Source organism: Sander vitreus, chromosome 14 (assembly GCF_031162955.1).
Source record: "Sander vitreus isolate 19-12246 chromosome 14, sanVit1, whole genome shotgun sequence".
Classification (NCBI taxonomy): Eukaryota; Metazoa; Chordata; class Actinopteri; order Perciformes; family Percidae; genus Sander; species Sander vitreus.
The window spans coordinates 14,117,836-14,135,641 of NC_135868.1; the positions used below are offsets into that span (position 1 = coordinate 14,117,836).

General features: G+C 38.4%; 2 protein-coding genes across 4 annotated transcripts; both read left to right on the forward strand.

Annotated features, from left to right (window-relative positions):
• Window positions 1-3,424: 3,424 nt before the first annotated feature.
• LOC144528888 (cathepsin K-like) lies at window positions 3,425-9,803 on the forward strand. 3 transcript variants are annotated; one of them, XM_078267753.1, is made up of 8 exons: window positions 3,425-3,529; window positions 4,540-4,660; window positions 4,750-4,896; window positions 7,400-7,552; window positions 7,649-7,873; window positions 8,180-8,345; window positions 9,220-9,325; window positions 9,424-9,803. In XM_078267753.1, exons 1-8 carry the CDS (start codon window positions 3,444-3,446, stop codon window positions 9,521-9,523), a joined length of 1,104 nt encoding a protein of 367 aa, XP_078123879.1. In that variant the 5' UTR covers window positions 3,425-3,443; the 3' UTR covers window positions 9,524-9,803. The 3 variants fall into 3 exon arrangements, with proteins under 3 accessions (XP_078123879.1, XP_078123881.1, XP_078123882.1); XM_078267755.1 differs by having other exon boundaries at window positions 3,426-3,529; window positions 4,750-4,872; XM_078267756.1 differs by having other exon boundaries at window positions 3,465-3,615.
• Window positions 9,804-10,697: 894 nt separating this feature from the next.
• Window positions 10,698-12,604, forward strand: LOC144528889 (cathepsin S-like). The gene is made up of 7 exons (XM_078267757.1): window positions 10,698-10,823; window positions 11,135-11,257; window positions 11,380-11,517; window positions 11,641-11,865; window positions 11,951-12,116; window positions 12,216-12,318; window positions 12,446-12,604. The coding sequence occupies exons 1-7, from the start codon at window positions 10,704-10,706 to the stop codon at window positions 12,543-12,545; spliced, it is 975 nt and encodes a 324-aa protein (XP_078123883.1). The 5' UTR covers window positions 10,698-10,703; the 3' UTR covers window positions 12,546-12,604.
• Window positions 12,605-17,806: the final 5,202 nt, after the last annotated feature.

Genomic DNA, 17,806 nt, shown 5'->3' on the forward strand with positions numbered 1-17,806 from the left:
AGCTGCAATGCCGGTTTTCATTTATCAGATATGCAATTTCTTTAAATAGTCTTGTAAATAAACTTAATTATTGTTGTGTTGTCTAACTTGTCCCGTTTTTTTATTTTACTTTACCTATAATGTGACAGATTGTACACACCTGACAATTATTGAGAGACACTCCCATAGGAGTCCCACACCTGTGCACACAGAATGGGCAGAGCATTATCTATTTAAGATCAATGTTGAAGATCAAGAATTGTTTAAAACACCCTTGACGTAGCTCCAGAGGGACCGAAACACTGGTATGATCAATAGATTGTGATAAGCGGTAAGCAGGATCTTCTTTTCTCAAGACAGTTAATACTTTCCAACACACCTGCAACTGAGATAGTTGGATGTGCGATCATCTCCTTAAATAAGTACACAAGCTGAAATTGGGGACCATGGAAGAGAATTGGATACAAGGAGTTGGTATGTGAGGAAAAACATGAATTCTGTGAATGGGTTTTCTGCAGGTCTGACATGAAAACTAAAAGGGTTAAACTGGTTTGGAGTCACAGAAAATGCTGGTTACCAGACAAAGTACCAAGGTCATTTTAAACCGCACCTGCAGGGTAGGATTTCACTACAACTGGTGTCACAAACAAGTTCCAACTATGAAGGTAAATATGGTGCAAAATGTGAGAGCTTGTAGAATACAATGTGAGAACTTGCAGAACAAAAAATCTGAACTTGTGTGTTGTTGTATGCTGGCCGATCCCCACTGATGACAGTCCATCTGCGGCTGCAGGACCTGGAGCTCACCGCCAGTGTTTCAGTTTGACTGTTAAAAAGTATTTATTTAGAAGCAGGCTGGTGGTTAGTTAGCTAACGCTAGCTTGCTATTCCACCAAGCTTCCATGCTACATAAATAAGCCGGACAGAGTTGTCCCTCATCTGGCGATAGAAACCCTGCTTTCCCTGTTCTGTTGGCTCAGGGCTCTACAGCCTAAAAGTCCACAGGTACAAATTGGTTTTGCACCAAATGTATCGCAAGAAGTGTTGCAAAAGTCGAGGCGCAGATTCGCCACTTCGTGATGCGAGAGAGCACGTGTGAAGTTGCAGTGACAGATTTGAGAGATTGTAATCACTGAGCTATGGTTGTGATGGAAAATGAACCCGACTAATTAAAAAGAGTACACATGTAAATGTTGCATTATGTTAAGTTTACAGCTGTCAGTGTTCATACAAATATCAATCTACACATTTGTGAATATTTTTTGTGACTTCACATTAAGAATACAGATGTGTGAATATTTTCTACAAGTGTAAATTTTAACATACAAGTTCAGATTTTTTGTTCTACAAGCTCTCACATTTTGCACCATATTTACCTTCATATCCAACATTCGGGATATTTCCACATATTCAGCATCAATGAATGATCAGAGTAACGCATTAGCATTAAAATCAATATTTCAAGGTTCAATCATAAGAGGTGGGCAGTAACATGCATTTCAAATTTGCCGACTCTGGTTTGATTGTTTTCTTTCCCCCCTGTGACTGAATGATCTCTAATCTCATCCCAGGTCTCTAAAAGACTTGAATTATTGACTGTAAATGTATTTGTGCATTTTTTTACATTTGTGATTTAGCTGTTCTGTACACCTACACTGCTCCCTTTGTTAATTTGTTTCATTGGCAAACACTCCCTCCAGATTTAATGAAAGTTATATAAAAACAATTACAATTTCCTGTCTCTCTGCTCAGCTGCAGAATTATAAGGTGTGAGCCACACCACAGAAGAAAAGCTGCTCCTGAGTCAGGAAGTTACCATCTGGTACCTCAGGAATCCTACATTCATCAGCGAATCTCTGTCCAACCCCCGAAGAGAAAATCAGTTATGAACGCCAATTACAGCCTCAGCCAAATCAAAGATCCTAATTGCATAATATCGTCTTGTATTTTTACCATCATGTTGTTTCGTCATTGCTGCTCCCTGTAGTGGTGACTGCTGTGATGCCTCTGGGTAATTATCTTGCTGGACATCTTATGCTTTAAGCTGACAGAAAAAAGGGGAGGGAGAGATTTGCAATAAGGGCCACATTTTACCCAGGGACACTACAAATTACATAATCGGCAACAGTTTTTGGGGAAATAAGCTTATTTGATTTCCTGCCGAGAGTTACATTAGAAGATTGCTACCATACCATGAAGCAGCAGTACAGCCAGCAACCACTTAGCTTAGCTTAGCATAAAGATAAGAAACAGGTCGAAATAGCTAGCCTGGCTCTGTCAGGTAACAAAAATCTGCCTATACCAGCTCACTAATTAACACACTATCTCATTTGTGTAATCTGTACAAAAAAACGAAGGGGGGGGGGTTACGTGCCAGAGTATTTCTTGGCTGGGAGCAATAACTGCCTGATGTCTCTGATGGTTTCCAAGGCAACCTCCAAAGTGATGACAAGATAATGATGTGGGCCAAGAAAAAGTCCAACACAATATAGTAGGCAGATTTTGTTACAATTTGGACAAAGCCAGGCTGGCTGTTTCCCCGTTTTCAGTGTTTATGCTTAGCTAAGCTAACTAGCTGCTGGCTGTAGCTATATTCATCGTACAGACATGAGAGTGGTACCAAGCTTTTCCTCTAACTCTCATCAATAAAAAATAAGCAAATTTCCCAAAATGTTAAAATATTCCCTTCGTGCTTATGAGAGTCATGTAATTATTCACATCTTGTAAATATGTGATTAACATATGTACACATAGGAGGAGAATTAGTTTTTTACACATACAACTTCACACACAAACAGGAAATCTTGAGCGGGAATTTACATTATAGCAACACGTTAGCCAAAAGAAAACCACCCCAACTTTTCATCCATGAACAAGAAACTTTCAGTCCCTATTTATTAGGGGTGTTGAATTTAATCATTGCATCGATGCATAGCGATGCAGACGTGGACAATTCTGCATCAATGCAGTGACGGACCATAATCAATTATTGCCTATTGATGTTACTTGCTGATTTTCTGGTCGCTGCTTTTTTCGTTTTTGCCATTTGTCTTGTTTGCTGTGTTTAGACTCCGCTACATTCAGGAAGTGTCTTTTTAAGAGCAGATACAATAAAAAGGGTTCATGTGTATCTGACTGCTGATATTGATTTGAATCGTTTACAGGATAATCGTAACCGAATCGTGAGACGAGTGAAGATTCACACCCCTAAGAGCCTTGACGATGAAGTTTCTTTTCCTCAGAAAGTTGAAACTAACTGCAGCTCTCATAACAAACTTAGAAATGTGCATCATTAGCAGTAAATGTGAATTGTGGTTTCTTATATTCACAGCTTTCTTTCCACATGTATTTTCCTCAACAAGCAGTTTCATTTACATGTATTTCTATCATAACTTTTGTCACTTCTAGCTCTGGTACTGCAGTGGTATTCTGGGCCCCTGCAGCTGGTTGTAAATTAGTTTCACATGACGAGCCAGAGAGCAGATGCACTGAAAAAGAGAGTGGAAAAACAACAGCGTGTGTATGAGGAAACTATACTTCCTCTTTTACAGTAAGTGTGAAGGTTCTCTAGTCTGTTAAAAACGGGTGCACTTTCTTGCTGGGACAAAATAACCCTGCTGATTATTCTGCAACAAGGTAAATGCTAACTCTTCTTAGTAATGCACTTAGATGGTTTACTTAGGCTCATATTCTGAGCAGAGATCAAATGCTAATGGCTATATGGTGTGTGTGTGTGTGTGTGTGTGTGTGTGGTGTGGATAAAAAGGCTAGAAACAATTTGATACGAAAAAAGTTTAGATCAACAGGTTTGACCTTCTCTTCTTTGCGGTGAAGAATTATATTTTTTTTTTAGACTTCTGCAATGCTAGAAAGCAGCCTGCTGCATTTCCTGCTTTCAAATCAAAGTTTAACAGGCCTCAATTTGCTCTGTGTTTAATCTTAAATGCAGTATAATATGATGATGATGTTGTTAGACTAGGCGAGCACTGTACACATACTATAATAGTCTTTAATATAGATTAATGTGCATATGTGAATATTTCTTTGCTGCAAAAAGTTATTAGTAAGAAGCCAGTCAGCAGGGACTGGATGCTATGGGGCTTTTTTTTTTTTTGTAAGAATTGGGCTAAATTAGGGCTGCAACTCACCACTGGTTTCTTAATGAATCAACAAATCATGTATAGGCCTCAGCTACAGTAACACTGAGGACAAAAGAGGTTTTGTCTTCAGTGTTCTTTGTCAGAATTTGGGGGTTTATCAACATTTTACAATTGAAAAGAAACACTTGGTGGATATTTTCTAGGCTAACAGCAGTATTGCTTCTAGTATATATATTTTATTTTATATTTTAATATAGTTAAATCTGACTAATTTAGGTCCAACAAAAATACAAAACATCAAATTGCTTGTTTTGTCCAACCAACAGAAAACAAAATCTAAAGATTCAGTTTTCTATTTTTGTTATTAGTCGATTAATCGTTTCAGTTCTAGTAAGAATTACATAAGGGTCATGTCTGCTCATATACAGTAATGTGACGAGTTTTGTTTTCTCCTCTGCAGGATGCACCTTTTGTGTGGTGTCTTGCTTTTGGACGCTCTAGTTCTGGGCCACTCTTGGTCTGCCTTAAATAAAGAGTGGGAAGAGTGGAAAATCAAACATGGCAAAGTTTATGACAACCAAGTATGTAAACCATTTCTCTCTCTTCGTCATCATACACACACACACCTACTGTATACCCTCAGATCATTCAGTCAGTGTTTTTGTTTCAGACTGAGATCGTTTTCAGGAGAGCAGTGTGGGAGAAGAACACGCAGTTGGTGTTGAGACACAACCAGGAGGCTTCAGCAGGAAAACAAAGCTTCACAATGGGACTCAATCATCTGGCTGACATGGTAGCAGTCTGCTCCAAAGCAACAGTTTGTGTTTTCAGTCTCCTGCTCAGAAAACCCTCAATCCTAAACAGGACAGACTTAAATGCCTTAAATCTTAGTCTGGAGTAATTCATCAGTAACATTTTAATAGCTTTAATGCAATTAGTCAGAACTGCACAGGGTTGTATCAAAGCATGAATGTAGGTTTAGCCATGCAGATAATTTGTTTTTTCACAGTATCATGACTGAGACAAATCCAAAGATAACTACCAAAAATATGTTGATGCTTATTCAAATACTTATTTGCTTGCATCATATTACAGATGATTAATAATAACCCAGGGAGGTTTTTCGGCTGTTGCTTGGCAGGGAGTTGCAGTGGGTTTGAACTGGTTAAATCCAGTGGTGCTCAGTCAGAAAGAAAACAAGAATTACATATTTACCTGATTAGCAGTTTTTCTGGTCAATAAAGACAACCACCTCGACTGCCAAGCTAATCTTCACATTACTCGCATCTGTTAGGATAAGAAAATGTACAACATGTTATTTGTAACTTCACTGTGTTATTTATTAGGTTTTGAGCTGCCCATTTAGCCTTCCTGCACATTTGTTTGTTTCTTCTTGTTAATTTGTTTTTCATGTTTGTTTCTTTCTTCTTATTTCCTTCTTTCCTTCCGTCCTTCTTTGCTTACTTCCGTCCTTACTTCCGTCATACTTCATCAATATCAACTATGACCTGCATCATCCCTGAGCAACAAAGTGGATAACTGTCTTTACTTACCCATGCATGTTCTGATAATTACATGACTATAGTACACAGTTTGGATTATTGTTTGTAGAGTCTAATCAGAGACCGGTATTGCATACATCTCATGACTTATAACTCACTAAAGTAGCTTTATATACAATAAAAGACCCCTCTCTAGCAGAACAGAAAAAAAGAGAATCATTAAAGATTGAAAATGTTCAAGATCAAGATATTTGCTGTCAAACTGAGGCTGTCCTACAAATTACAGGACCAGAGTGGAGTGCTCAAACATTGACCATGCCACTATTTAGGACAGAAATGTATTAGAGTGAGCTCTAGTGGATACAAACTGCATGACAAATACACCAGTCATTGTTATGTCACTGAACTGGCTCCTCTCCCTCTCAGGACCTGTGCAGACATACTGTATGCTTGACACAATAACCTAAAGTAGATTCACACTCATTGACCTCTGCTGGTGCAAGACGGATGTCACTGTCCAATCTGCATTTAAACCTTCACCCTCCGTGGCTTAAATTAAACCTTTACCTATAGAGCAGACTACTATGAAGTAGAGTACATCTGGGAAGGCTCAGACATTTACATAAACAAATATGTACACACAAACTAGTATATATGTCTGGAATACATAGAATAACAGTAGGCTATTGCTGTGGTGCAAAGGTTGTGTCTTGTTTTCAATTCAGTTCTTTTTAATCCGAGTAAAAACAATACCAGCGTGGCTGTCGCGTCTGGTAATAATTTCACAAAATATTGTGCACAGAATGCAAGTACCGCAAAATGAAAGAAAATGCAGTGTAAAATCCTGGCATATAAATAAATAAGAGGCACATTTGTTATTACAGACAGAATTTTTGAAAACATGTTTCAGTGTTAATAAAGGTTTGAGAGTTGAAAGCTTGAGAAGAAGGGGATTTATGAGGCTGCACTGGAATATATAGTAAGAGGGAGGGTTTTATTTTGACGATGGAGACGACAGGAAGCCTGAGCAGTGACGCCCGGATGGGTGTGACGTGTCGACTCTCTGCAGGATCCTGGCAGAAATGTTTAGGACACATTTGAGCTGTTGGACTCATGTCAACCAAAGGATTATTGTGTTGTAGGCTAGTTGCTTTGGAAATAAATGTGAGGACATGTTTTTAATTGTTTGAAAAAGAATGTTTTACAGAGTTATCATTGATAAAATTACGGCAAGAGTCAAATCTGACACCAACACAGCGGGACTGTACAGCAAAAAAAGGGGAAGAAGTGAGACGATGGACCTGGTGTGGCGTTCTAATGAGTAAAATAAAAACATTTTCTATTTTCTTGTCTTTCTCCTAAAGGCAAAAGTTTAAACTTAATGAGAATCAGAGGAACTTGTGGTTCATTTTATGATTGCTTGTTGGTGTCACTGAGACTTAGGGGCACCATGTGCAATATAAAAACGTTGTCCAAAGATGTGAGACTACAACTATTTCTAAATAGAGTCAAAGCCTGGTGGGGGACTGGGAGAGTGAAGGAAACAGCATTGTATATGATCATTTGAGTAGAGTTTTTTCAGTGCAAAACCTTTGAGAGGAACTTATAGAAGAATGTGAATTTTTGTAGCACGCTGTAATGATGACATGTATTTCATTATGTCGTTAAACTGCTGTAGGCCTAAATACACATTATTGCAATGTTAAATCTGTTAAAAGTTAGCAAGAGCACTGCTGAAGACACCATCACTAATCTTTGACATTTTAAAATGTCCTTTATGTGCATTTCATATATTTACCAGCCCTCTTTTCTATTAAGACATCTGAGGAAATCAATGAGAAGCTGAACGGCCTGAAGCGGGAGGAGCCTATTCATTTCAGAAATGGCACATTTAAGGGCGTGAGTGGCTTATCGATGCCTCAGAGTGTGGACTGGAGGAAGAACGGCCTGGTCAGTCCAGTTCAAAACCAGGCAAGCATTGAGTTGAGATAGCTATTTTGAAATGTGGAAATGAGAACAACCTGATAAATAAACTAGTGGCTATAAACATCATGTCTCTTTTTCAAGGGGTTATGTGGGTCGTGCTGGGCCTTCAGCTCTCTGGGAGCTCTGGAGGGCCAGATGAAGAAGAGAACAGGTGTCCTTGTTCCCCTGAGCCCACAGAACTTGGTGGACTGCAGCACCAATGATGGAAATCACGGCTGCAGAGGAGGATACATCTCTAAATCCTTCAGCTACATCATCCGCAACCGAGGCGTAGACTCAGAGAGCTTTTACCCCTACGAACACCAGGTCATCCTCAGCACAAGTCAAGCAGCTTTCTTGTTAAATTAACTGGCTGGATGATTATTTTATTATTTGCTGGCATTTTGTTTGTTTGTTTCTTGTTTGTCTGTTTCTTTCTCTCTTGTTTATTCGTTTGTTTCATGTTTCATGCTTGCTTCTTTGTTTCTTGCTTTCCTTCCTTTCCAGTTTCTTTCTTTCTCTGTCTTTCTTTCAATAACACTATTACAGTTTGGATGTGTTCAGTATTTTTTAGAATATATGCTAAACAGTTTTAAGACAAAGCGTGTGTAATTGTCTTATTTATATTTCTAGGACGGGAAATGTCGTTATTCTGTCAAGGGAAAGACCGGCTACTGCTCTAATTATCACATCCTCCCACGGGGAGATGAGAAAACTCTGCAGGCTGCAGTGGCATCGGAGGGGCCGGTTGCTGTGGCCGTCAACGCCATGCTGCAATCTTTTCATCTCTACAGAGGAGGTGAGGCTGGGGGCTTCTGTGTATTTAATGGTTACATGACAACGTGACGTGCATATATATATATATATATATATATATATATATATATATATATATATATATATATATATATATATACTTTGGTTGCCAAAAAAAGTCAGGCTTTTCATTCCATTTATCTCATGGAGAACTTTGAAAAAATTCTGTTTCGCAAAAAGTATGAAACACAATGCTTAAAGTAGTATGACTTCCTTTTGCTTCATTATTTCTCTTTTATACAACTTGTGTAGCCTGACAAGCCAGACCCACATCAAGATGTTGGGTCTGGGAACTCACCATTGACATGGCTCAATCTGAGGGGCAGGATAAACGGTTGTCTTTCAAATTCCCACTGCATGCAATAGGATAGCGCTACAACCAACCAGAGCAACGAAGAAGGTAGAGGAGCAAGTTGATAAATTATTAGGAGCAAAACTCCGAACACAGCTTCCTTTTTTAAGAATGACTTCAGTGCCGTTCTTCTTTTCTCAAAGAAAAGCTTAACTCTAATTCTTCCAGAGTCACGGCCAAAGCCAATTCGAAAGACCGCTGTTCCCAGCAGCAGCAGCAGCCATAATCCCGCCCACCTACTCTATACACGATGTGATTGGCCCGACCAGAGTTTGGTTTTTCCAGCTCGCAAGCCAACGGAGAGTTGCTAGACTGACCCTGGCTGCAAATTACATTTGCTGCCGCTAGAGTGCGTCCAGATTTCTAAGCTACAGCTTGTGATCTTTTTCTGAGAACTTGCATCAAAAGGCCCTACTCTGCAACATGGTCTACAAATGCTTGCACATCCTAGGTGCTGGACAGAAGAACATGGATTTAATTACCACTAAAGGACATTATCTTTCAGGTGTATACAGTGTACCCAACTGCAACCCAAAGTTCACAAATCACGCTGTCCTGGTTGTGGGCTACGGCACAGACAGAGGACAAGACTTCTGGCTCGTGAAAAACAGGTGAAGTTGTCTCTTTTGGCTACAAAGTTGTGTTTACATGTCAAAATAAATGTATGACCAATATTAAATATTAAATGTGAGTGTTTTTGTGATTCCAGTTGGGGAACTGCATGGGGAGAAGGAGGCTTCATTCGAATTGCCAGAAACAAGAATAATCTCTGCGGCATTGCCAGTTTTGCAGTTTACCCCACACTATGAAAATGAATGTCATTTTCATAGTCATGAATGTCACCTGAATCATCTTGGTAAAATTTAGCTTATTTATTCAATATCAGTTATCATGCAGTCCTGACTGTCAAAAATACTGTGAAAAAATGTTGGAAATGTTAAATTAAAAATAATTACTGTATCTGCTTTGGTATTCTCTCTGTTTTGATTAGTAGGAGTCATTGTTGTAGAGGTATTTTATTAATAGCCTAAATAAAGTTATTTAATATAATCATAGGTGGTGAGAACAATAAACTTCTTCTGAAATGGATTACTTTTGGTCTTGGTGGTCAATACAGTTTTTTCAGTCTAATCTTTTTTTGTCACCATCAGCCTGTTATCTTGCAAAAAGGTGTACAAAGCATAGACATGTCTCTGGTAGTGGTGATTGACGGTTGGTAGCACACAGGCACATTTAGCAATTAAGCTAACCTAAGGTTAGCTGCATAGACTGTAATGGTTAGCTGGTGGAGCATTTAGCGGCTAGAGACAGATATTTCCCATAGACATTTCCCCAGGAGTTGATAGAGACCAAAACAGAGCTAAAAGAGATACACACCAAATGAAAATGTTGCTGAATGTGTAATAAGCAACGTTTTGCAAAAAGGTGATGATATAAAAGTGCTGTGCAGCATGTGTCTGCTTCCCCCTAGTGGCTTATACATTTAGAGTGGTTTGCAGGTGTGCAGTTTGCATGGTGCATCTCCTCAGGTTGGTCACATTTTGCATCAAATGATGATGACTAACATTACTTTTAGGTTTTCAGTTTGGTTTTCTCTCGTAATGGCATCATATATAGCCTAATATAAAAAGTGGGACACCTGGAAGAGTATAGCATCATCTACCAGTAAATGTGTCTAATTATATCAATTGTGAACATCTGAAATTCATTGGAAATAACCTATCATTTTTAAGATGCATCATCTTCCATCAACTTTTTTCTACACACAACATGCCTTCACTGATTTTGTGTTGTACAAATATCTTTAACATACACTTTACTAATGTATGGGTTTAGTCAGGTATTATTTTCACTGCTTCTAAGTTAATTGATGTCAGCTGGTGGTGTTTCAATAGGAACTGCTGCAGATGTCCAATCAGTGCTGAGCAAGGCCTTAAGTCAGATGTAGGACACTTTATCAAAACATTTGTTCTTTCCCTAGATCCAAAAATGTTTCAGAGCCTGCTTCTCACCATCGTGTGTGGATTTGCAGCGGCTGTTATCAATTCAGAACTGGATCAACACTGGGAACTGTGGAAGAAGAAGCATGATAAAGTCTATTCTAACCAGGTAAAACAAAAGTCTTAAAACAACTGTTTTTTGAGTGGCTTAACATTGTGAATGTGTGATGCATTTGTGCAGTTAGTTGTGAATTAAATGAATAGCCAGTCACCCCAAACTAAATTTGGTTTAGGCATAAATGATTTTTAAGTTGTCTCTTCCTTATTACCTGAATTCTGTATAAATGCAATACTTTTTTTTTTTTTATTTTGTTTTGAAGAAAACTCCTTTACATGCAGTATACTTATAAATTATTCACCTCTTGGTATCAGTGTGTGTGTGTGTGATGATGAATTAACTGTCATGTATCACATTCCCAGATTGAGGAGTCAGGTCGCAGGCAGATATGGGACGAAAACTTGGAAATGATTAATGTCCATAACCTGGAAACCTCCCTGGGCTTACACACCTATGAGCTGGCAATGAACCACCTCGGAGACCGGGTGGGTAGACTAAAGGCACCCCAATTTTTTTTTCCATTAAACTTCTGTGTGTAGCCTCAAAGCTATATTTAACAGGAACTTGGAGATCACTGACTGATGTTTTGTTTTCTTCATTTGAGGAGATCACTCGCATGTTGACGGGCACCATCATACCCTCTGACCTGGAGAGGGGTCCTTCTAACTTTGTCAGGGTCAACACCTCTCTACCACCATCACTGGACTGGAGGGATGAAGGCCTGGTAACTGAGGTCAAAATGCAGGTGAGGTATACCCTGAAGTATCAGTAGGCTATACATTAGCATAAAACAATAGGACTTGGTTGTCTTTTTGAAGAAGAGGTAGGCCTGGTCAACATTTACATATACAACTTTTCTATCTTCTAGGGTTCTTGTGACTCTTGTTGGGCCTTCAGTGCAGTTGGAGCTCTGGAAGGGCAACTCAAGAAGACTTCAGGCGTCCTGATGTCCCTCAGTACTCAAAACCTGTTGGATTGCTCCATAAAATTCGGCAACTGTGGGTGCTGCGGTGGCTTCATGACAAACTCCTTCCGATACGTCATTAAAAACCAAGGCATAGATTCTGATGCAGCCTACCCCTACGTCGGCAAGGTGAGTTTCCGAGACAATGCATATGTTCAACTTTGCGGTCTACTGTGGGTAAACCCTGATTATCAACTTCCCTGTTTCTTTTCAGCGAGGTCCATGCAAGTATAACCCACAGTATCGGGCTGCTAACTGCTCGGGCTACACCTTCTTACCAAAAGGGGATGAGTTTGCATTGAAGGAAGCTCTAGCTAGCATCGGCCCCATCTCTGTAGCAATTGATGGCACCAGGCCCAAGTTTGTCTTCTATCGTCATGGTGAGTAGTTTAATCTTATCTAATCTTGGAAGTGAGTTCCTAACCTTTTTTTGGATCTGAGCTCAGGTTACTCTTCACCTGTTTTGTGTGGCCCCACAGGTGTTTACAGGGACCACACATGCACCCACAATGTGAACCATGGAGTGCTGGCTGTGGGCTATGGCACTGAGAAGGGACAGGACTACTGGCTGGTCAAAAACAGGTGAGTTTCAAGTTTTTTTGTTTTCTAATGTTACAATGTAAATTTGTTATTATAGCAATGATTGTATATCCATGGTTCTTGATTACTTCATTCATTGGATGGTTTTGATTTAAACATTCAATTGTAGTTGGGGTGTACACTACGGCGAGGGAGGCTACGTCAAGATGGCTCGGAACAGACACAACCAGTGTGGCATCGCTCTCTATGCTTGTTTCCCCTTCATGTGATTTTTAGGATGTATGTGTTTCTCAACAGTGGTTGGGACATTTTAAATAAACGGCTTGATCCATAACTTGATTTTCTTTTTTATAACTTAATGAATAAATCAATGGTTCTCAACCTTTTTTGAGTACTGGAACCAGTGATGAGCGACATGCCTCCCTAAGCGGAAACTACTAGCATCCCTAGCTGCACATTTGTAACTTGTGAACGAAGTTTAATGTTTAGTCATTTAGCCTGCTGACATCTGGAATATAAGTAAAGCAGGTTGGTTCTTCACTAAGAATGAAGATGTGCTCAAAAGAAGTGTGGTTTGTTTTGTTTTTTTTTCTCCATTAGCTTTTATTTTATAAACACACTTGAAGACAATACAAAATGAACTAAATGCCACAAGTTGGCTGCTGCAAATGGCATTCATAGACCACTCTGAACCGTTGACAAACTGCACTAGATCAATGGTTCCCACATGGTTCTGTTTGTGACTCCTCAATTCAAAGTAAAGTTGACTTGCCAACCTTTGTTACAGCTTCCAATTAAGTGTGTGCGTGTCCCAAAGTTACAGTTCTAGCACAAAATGGTGTGCTTTGTTTCCTTGCTGAAGTGAAGGCAACACACAGAGAAAATGTCCTAACTAAAAGAATGACTTTAGTAAATAACCCCTTAATCTGTCTAGCTCAGATGTTTGAAGCCTCATTAGCATGTGATACACTTTTGAATGTATTTCTGCACATAAGTCACTTGCATTAGAAGCAGGTTAGGAAGGATCTTTTAACAGCCAGTATAAACAGGAGGAATGATTACAGCAAGCAAAACCTTTTTCAATGTACATATGGGTAGGAGTATTGTTTTAAAACAGACTTCAAGAAGTTGATCCAATCCTTTTTAAAGTGAGGGAAAGGGGGGAAACAAAACAATTGTGGCATTTAGTTTTTTCTTTTTCCCTATGATCTTTTAAGTTACTCATGTTAACTTCAAGTGTATCCAGCTGGATACTGTTGTAAAGCATGACTTCCTGACATTTAAAGTTTGAAGAAAAACTCTGAACTTAAGTTGACTTAATGCTGTGCAATGCAAACCATGACATTGGTTTTTTTTCAAGTTTTATTTCCATTATGATTTATCATTTTCTTCATTGAACTGGATAAATGGCACAAAAGTGCAAATCCCAGCATAATGAACAACTCTCACATAAAATAAATACAGCACCTTTTCAGCATCACTAAAATATTCTCAATATCCAGAAGTAATAAATACTGAATTTACCAAGATATTCAGCCTTCATTTACAAAACAAAGACAACACACAATAGATTTTTGTGTCATAGAACTTTTTTTGGAATTCTTTTCCTTGATCTTTTGTTCCACAAAGTCCAAACTTGCACATACGTACATCTACAGTTTCTACACACAGTACATTGAATTTTTTTTAATTGAACTCACATTTAGAGTAGAACTTTTATCATTTAATAAACAGGTCAGAGTCAAACTAAAGATAACGCAAACATAAATTCCTTCAGTACAAACTACAGTGAAGGATTCTTTGTAGATGGAGTTGTTTTCTGGCATGGGTCGGCCCTTTTGTTCAGGATTTATTCAGAATGGATCCGTGTGCTCTTAAGAGTTGAGACCGAAACCATGCCATAAAATGTCCTCCATCCTTTTATCAGACTGCCATCATTAAGGGAAGTCTTCAGGCTGGTGTTCGCTAACACATCCCATATTACTGCCATCATTATAGATAAAACTCAAACCAGTGACCCTTTTGATAGTTTATATATATATATATATGTATATATATATATATATATATATATATATATATGTATATATATATATATATATATACACATATATATGTATAGAATGCAAATGCTACGCATAGTGACATTAAATAGTAAACTTTTACATTTTGGACAGGAGCTTCAATTTGACAGAGGGGGCTCTTTTGATGAGTTGATAAACCGTGGTCCTTTAGGTTTGACACAGACTTCCTATTTCTTCAGAATTGGGGAAAATCTCCACTTTATTGCTCACACTTACCTCTCTTAAAACAGACTCACATGAACAAATGAGTATTTGTCAATTTTACTTCATTTATGCAAATTTTCGGCTCTATTCGCCTTAAGTGTATTGCCCTTTTCCTGCCGTATCTTCTACCTCTGTGACAAGATGAATTGCACGATTACAAGAATCCTCCTCATAAATTCAGGTATATATATATATATATATATATATATATAGATATAACAAAAGAGTTAGCTGGGTCCAAGGTAAACGAGGAGCACAGTCACCAATAACTTACTTTCAGAACACATACTCAAGTTTCACCAATTTTAACCCCACTTTGAATAAGAACAATCACTGCAAGCAACAAATCTATGTCATCATACAACAATGAAAACACTAGTTCTTGCTTTAGACAAAAACAGCTGGCAAACAGGACGTCAGACAATACGATACAAACATGCGTCACGATTGGTTGAATACATAAGGATTAGAGGGTGAAGTTGTCTTGTTGAATTTCAGCTGTGATCCTTTTCTGTATGTTTTAATACAGAATATACCGCACGTTATCTCTGAGACTGGCTATCTTTGATGGGATTTTGTCTTAAAGACTTAATTGTATCAGCAAAAGAGCACCCGAGTCTATTATGAATGAACAGCAGATTAAATTCTACACTGCATATACTTGTTGTTTTTCTTAGTGTAAATATAATTCCGTGGTCCCCAACTGAGCTGTAGATTCATCGCAGGGATGAAAACACCGCAACAGAAAAAAGTAGAAAAATATGTGAAAGACAATTTAGACTCAGCTAACACACACACACACACACACACACACACACACACACATCAGTACATTAACAACACATCCAAACAGTCTCTCCAACATGAACAAGACGTTCATGTTTTGTTTAATACGCACAAGACAGGGAAGGAGAGATTTGATCCCTTAGAATGGACGCCAGATTAAACAGACCAATAAGACAGCATTAAAGGAATAGTTTTACATTTTGGTAAATGCGCTTTTTCTTTATAAGAGTTAAATTGATACTGCTTTAATGTCTGTACACAAAATATAAATCTTAGCTTAGCATACATACTGGAAACCAAAGGAAATAGCTAGCATGGCTGAATCCAAAGGTAACAAAATCCACTTACTTACACCTCTAAAGCTCACTAATTAACATAATATATCCCTTTTATTTAATCCATACAAAAACTAAAATGTAAAAGCCAGGCTAGCTTTTCCCCCATTTACAGTATTTTTGCTTAGTTAGGCTAAGATATTCAACTCCTGGCTTCAACGCCATACTTAACACACAGACATGGTGGTATCGATCTTGTCATCTGACTCTCTGCAATAAAATGAATAAGCGCACTTATCAAAATGTTGAATTATTTTTTAAAGTCTCTCTCACACACACAAACACACACAATCCAGAAGACGTCTTTAGGTCTAACAACATACTCTACTGGGCAACAGCAGCACCCACATACTCACCCACTGATTGTCAGCACACATATTGACGTATACCTTTGGAGAAATTATACCGAAGTAGTGATATGTATAAATAATGGTACTCAGTTAGCTTTCCTTTAGAGCGATTGTGTCCAATTTGGATAAAAGTCACAATATTATAAAGGCATTTTTCTTGTGTACTTATCACATACAGGAACACAGTGAGGGATAACGTCACTTTTTCTGGCACGAAAGAATGCAGTAAAAGAATAACAGGAACACGAGCCCTTAAAATGAAATTAGAGAAGGGATTTGTAATCTCTGTTTTCCCTTTGTGCTGCACTACCTGATCAATAGGACTCTTTTTTTTCACTGATTCTTCTTCTGTTGGTCCCATTTGATTTGTGCTTATGAGAATAATGAAGTCACGTCATGACTTTTAAGGGGCATTAACACAATTTTAAGAAAGAATACTGCATTGTTTGTTTGAGGCCAAACAGGAGAATACAAAACAACCAAATGACAATGATAAAAAAATAATGTTGAGGTCAATTTGGTAGCTTTTTTTGCAGAGCTTTCATTCTCTATAAACACAAAGCAATCTGCTAAGAAACAGATGCTGTTGAAAGCTCTGCAGAAAGCTTTTTGTCAAACTTCACAATCAAATGACTTGTGTTCACATTAAGGCTAACACAGCTATGCATATCAGATGGAGCTGGAAATTATTTATTTTTAAATCAGAAATATCAGAAAACTATCCTGCATGTAGAATAATTTGTTGGAGTGATGCTTAAAGATAATTCCAGCTGTGCACGTGGCCTAAACATTTCACCACACCTGAGCTACTGCATGAGATCTATTTGATATAAATTAATTGGGGACCGATGTTCCGTACATTCTGCTGTTGGATCAGTAAGTTATGGTCTACATGGCTGCACTGAATTGCATTAAATGGACGCTTTCTCTTGTCTCACGTAACAAAGACACACACATGCACACGACTAATTTAGGCAAATATTACACTATAGTATCTGCTCTGCATTTAGCACTTGACCAAAATCTGTCCCTCAGACGTCCCTGTGTTGCAAACATGACACTGCCACAGCTGTATGGTTCAACAACAGGGAGGGAAAAACATTAGTTTAACACTAAACACTAAGGAGCTGGATCCAACTTATCCCATTTACAACAGAGAATCCTGTGAAATGCATCTTCACCTGTCTGTGTTTTGAGGCTGTCAATAGAGGAGTAGACTGAATTTATGAAGGGACAAGGAAAATGACTTTCTTTGTTTTTGAATAAATCAAGCATCACTGGAATGTTTTCATATTATTTGGTAGAAACCGGTCTGGCTCGGCAGTGGTCGAAGGTCATGGGCATTTTTTTTTAGAGAAAATATATTAACCATGAAATTGTGAGATCTTTTCAAAGAACAACATCATCAAAGCACAAGCATCAGCCTGGATGGAAATGTGAAGTGAACTGTACAAGCAGCAAATGAAAAAGCAGCACTGAAAGCCAGTCACTGAGGCCGCGGATAGACGAGAAAGAAAAACACTGCAGTCATATTCAAAAACTGACGACATATATGGACTAAATCTTTTCATGTTCCCCTATAAATGGCTTTTTTTTCTGTCTCGTCTCTTCATTTGACATCTGTGTCTTCTCAAATGTGTTTGATATTATCTGTGGGCCGGTGAGAGAAAACTCCCAGGAATGATCATGTTATCCTTACTGCACACCACAATTTATACTGCATCACCCTGTGGATGTTACACTTTTGAGATGTTTTTGGTACCTGACGGTG

What these genes read in the sequence shown, in the direction of transcription:
- LOC144528888 (XM_078267753.1), top strand. Translation starts at nt 3,444, where the DNA reads ATGACGAGCCAGAGAGCAGATGCACTGAAAAAGAGAGTGGAAAAACAA. An exon ending in TTTACCCCTACGAACACCAG is followed by an intron (nt 7,874 to 8,179) that starts GTCATCCTCAGC and finishes TTATATTTCTAG; the next exon opens with GACGGGAAATGTCGTTATTC. An exon ending in TTCTGGCTCGTGAAAAACAG is followed by an intron (nt 9,326 to 9,423) that starts GTGAAGTTGTCT and finishes TTGTGATTCCAG; the next exon opens with TTGGGGAACTGCATGGGGAG.
- LOC144528889 (XM_078267757.1), top strand. Translation starts at nt 10,704, where the DNA reads ATGTTTCAGAGCCTGCTTCTCACCATCGTGTGTGGATTTGCAGCGGCT. An exon ending in TAACTGAGGTCAAAATGCAG is followed by an intron (nt 11,518 to 11,640) that starts GTGAGGTATACC and finishes TCTATCTTCTAG; the next exon opens with GGTTCTTGTGACTCTTGTTG. An exon ending in TACTGGCTGGTCAAAAACAG is followed by an intron (nt 12,319 to 12,445) that starts GTGAGTTTCAAG and finishes ATTCAATTGTAG; the next exon opens with TTGGGGTGTACACTACGGCG.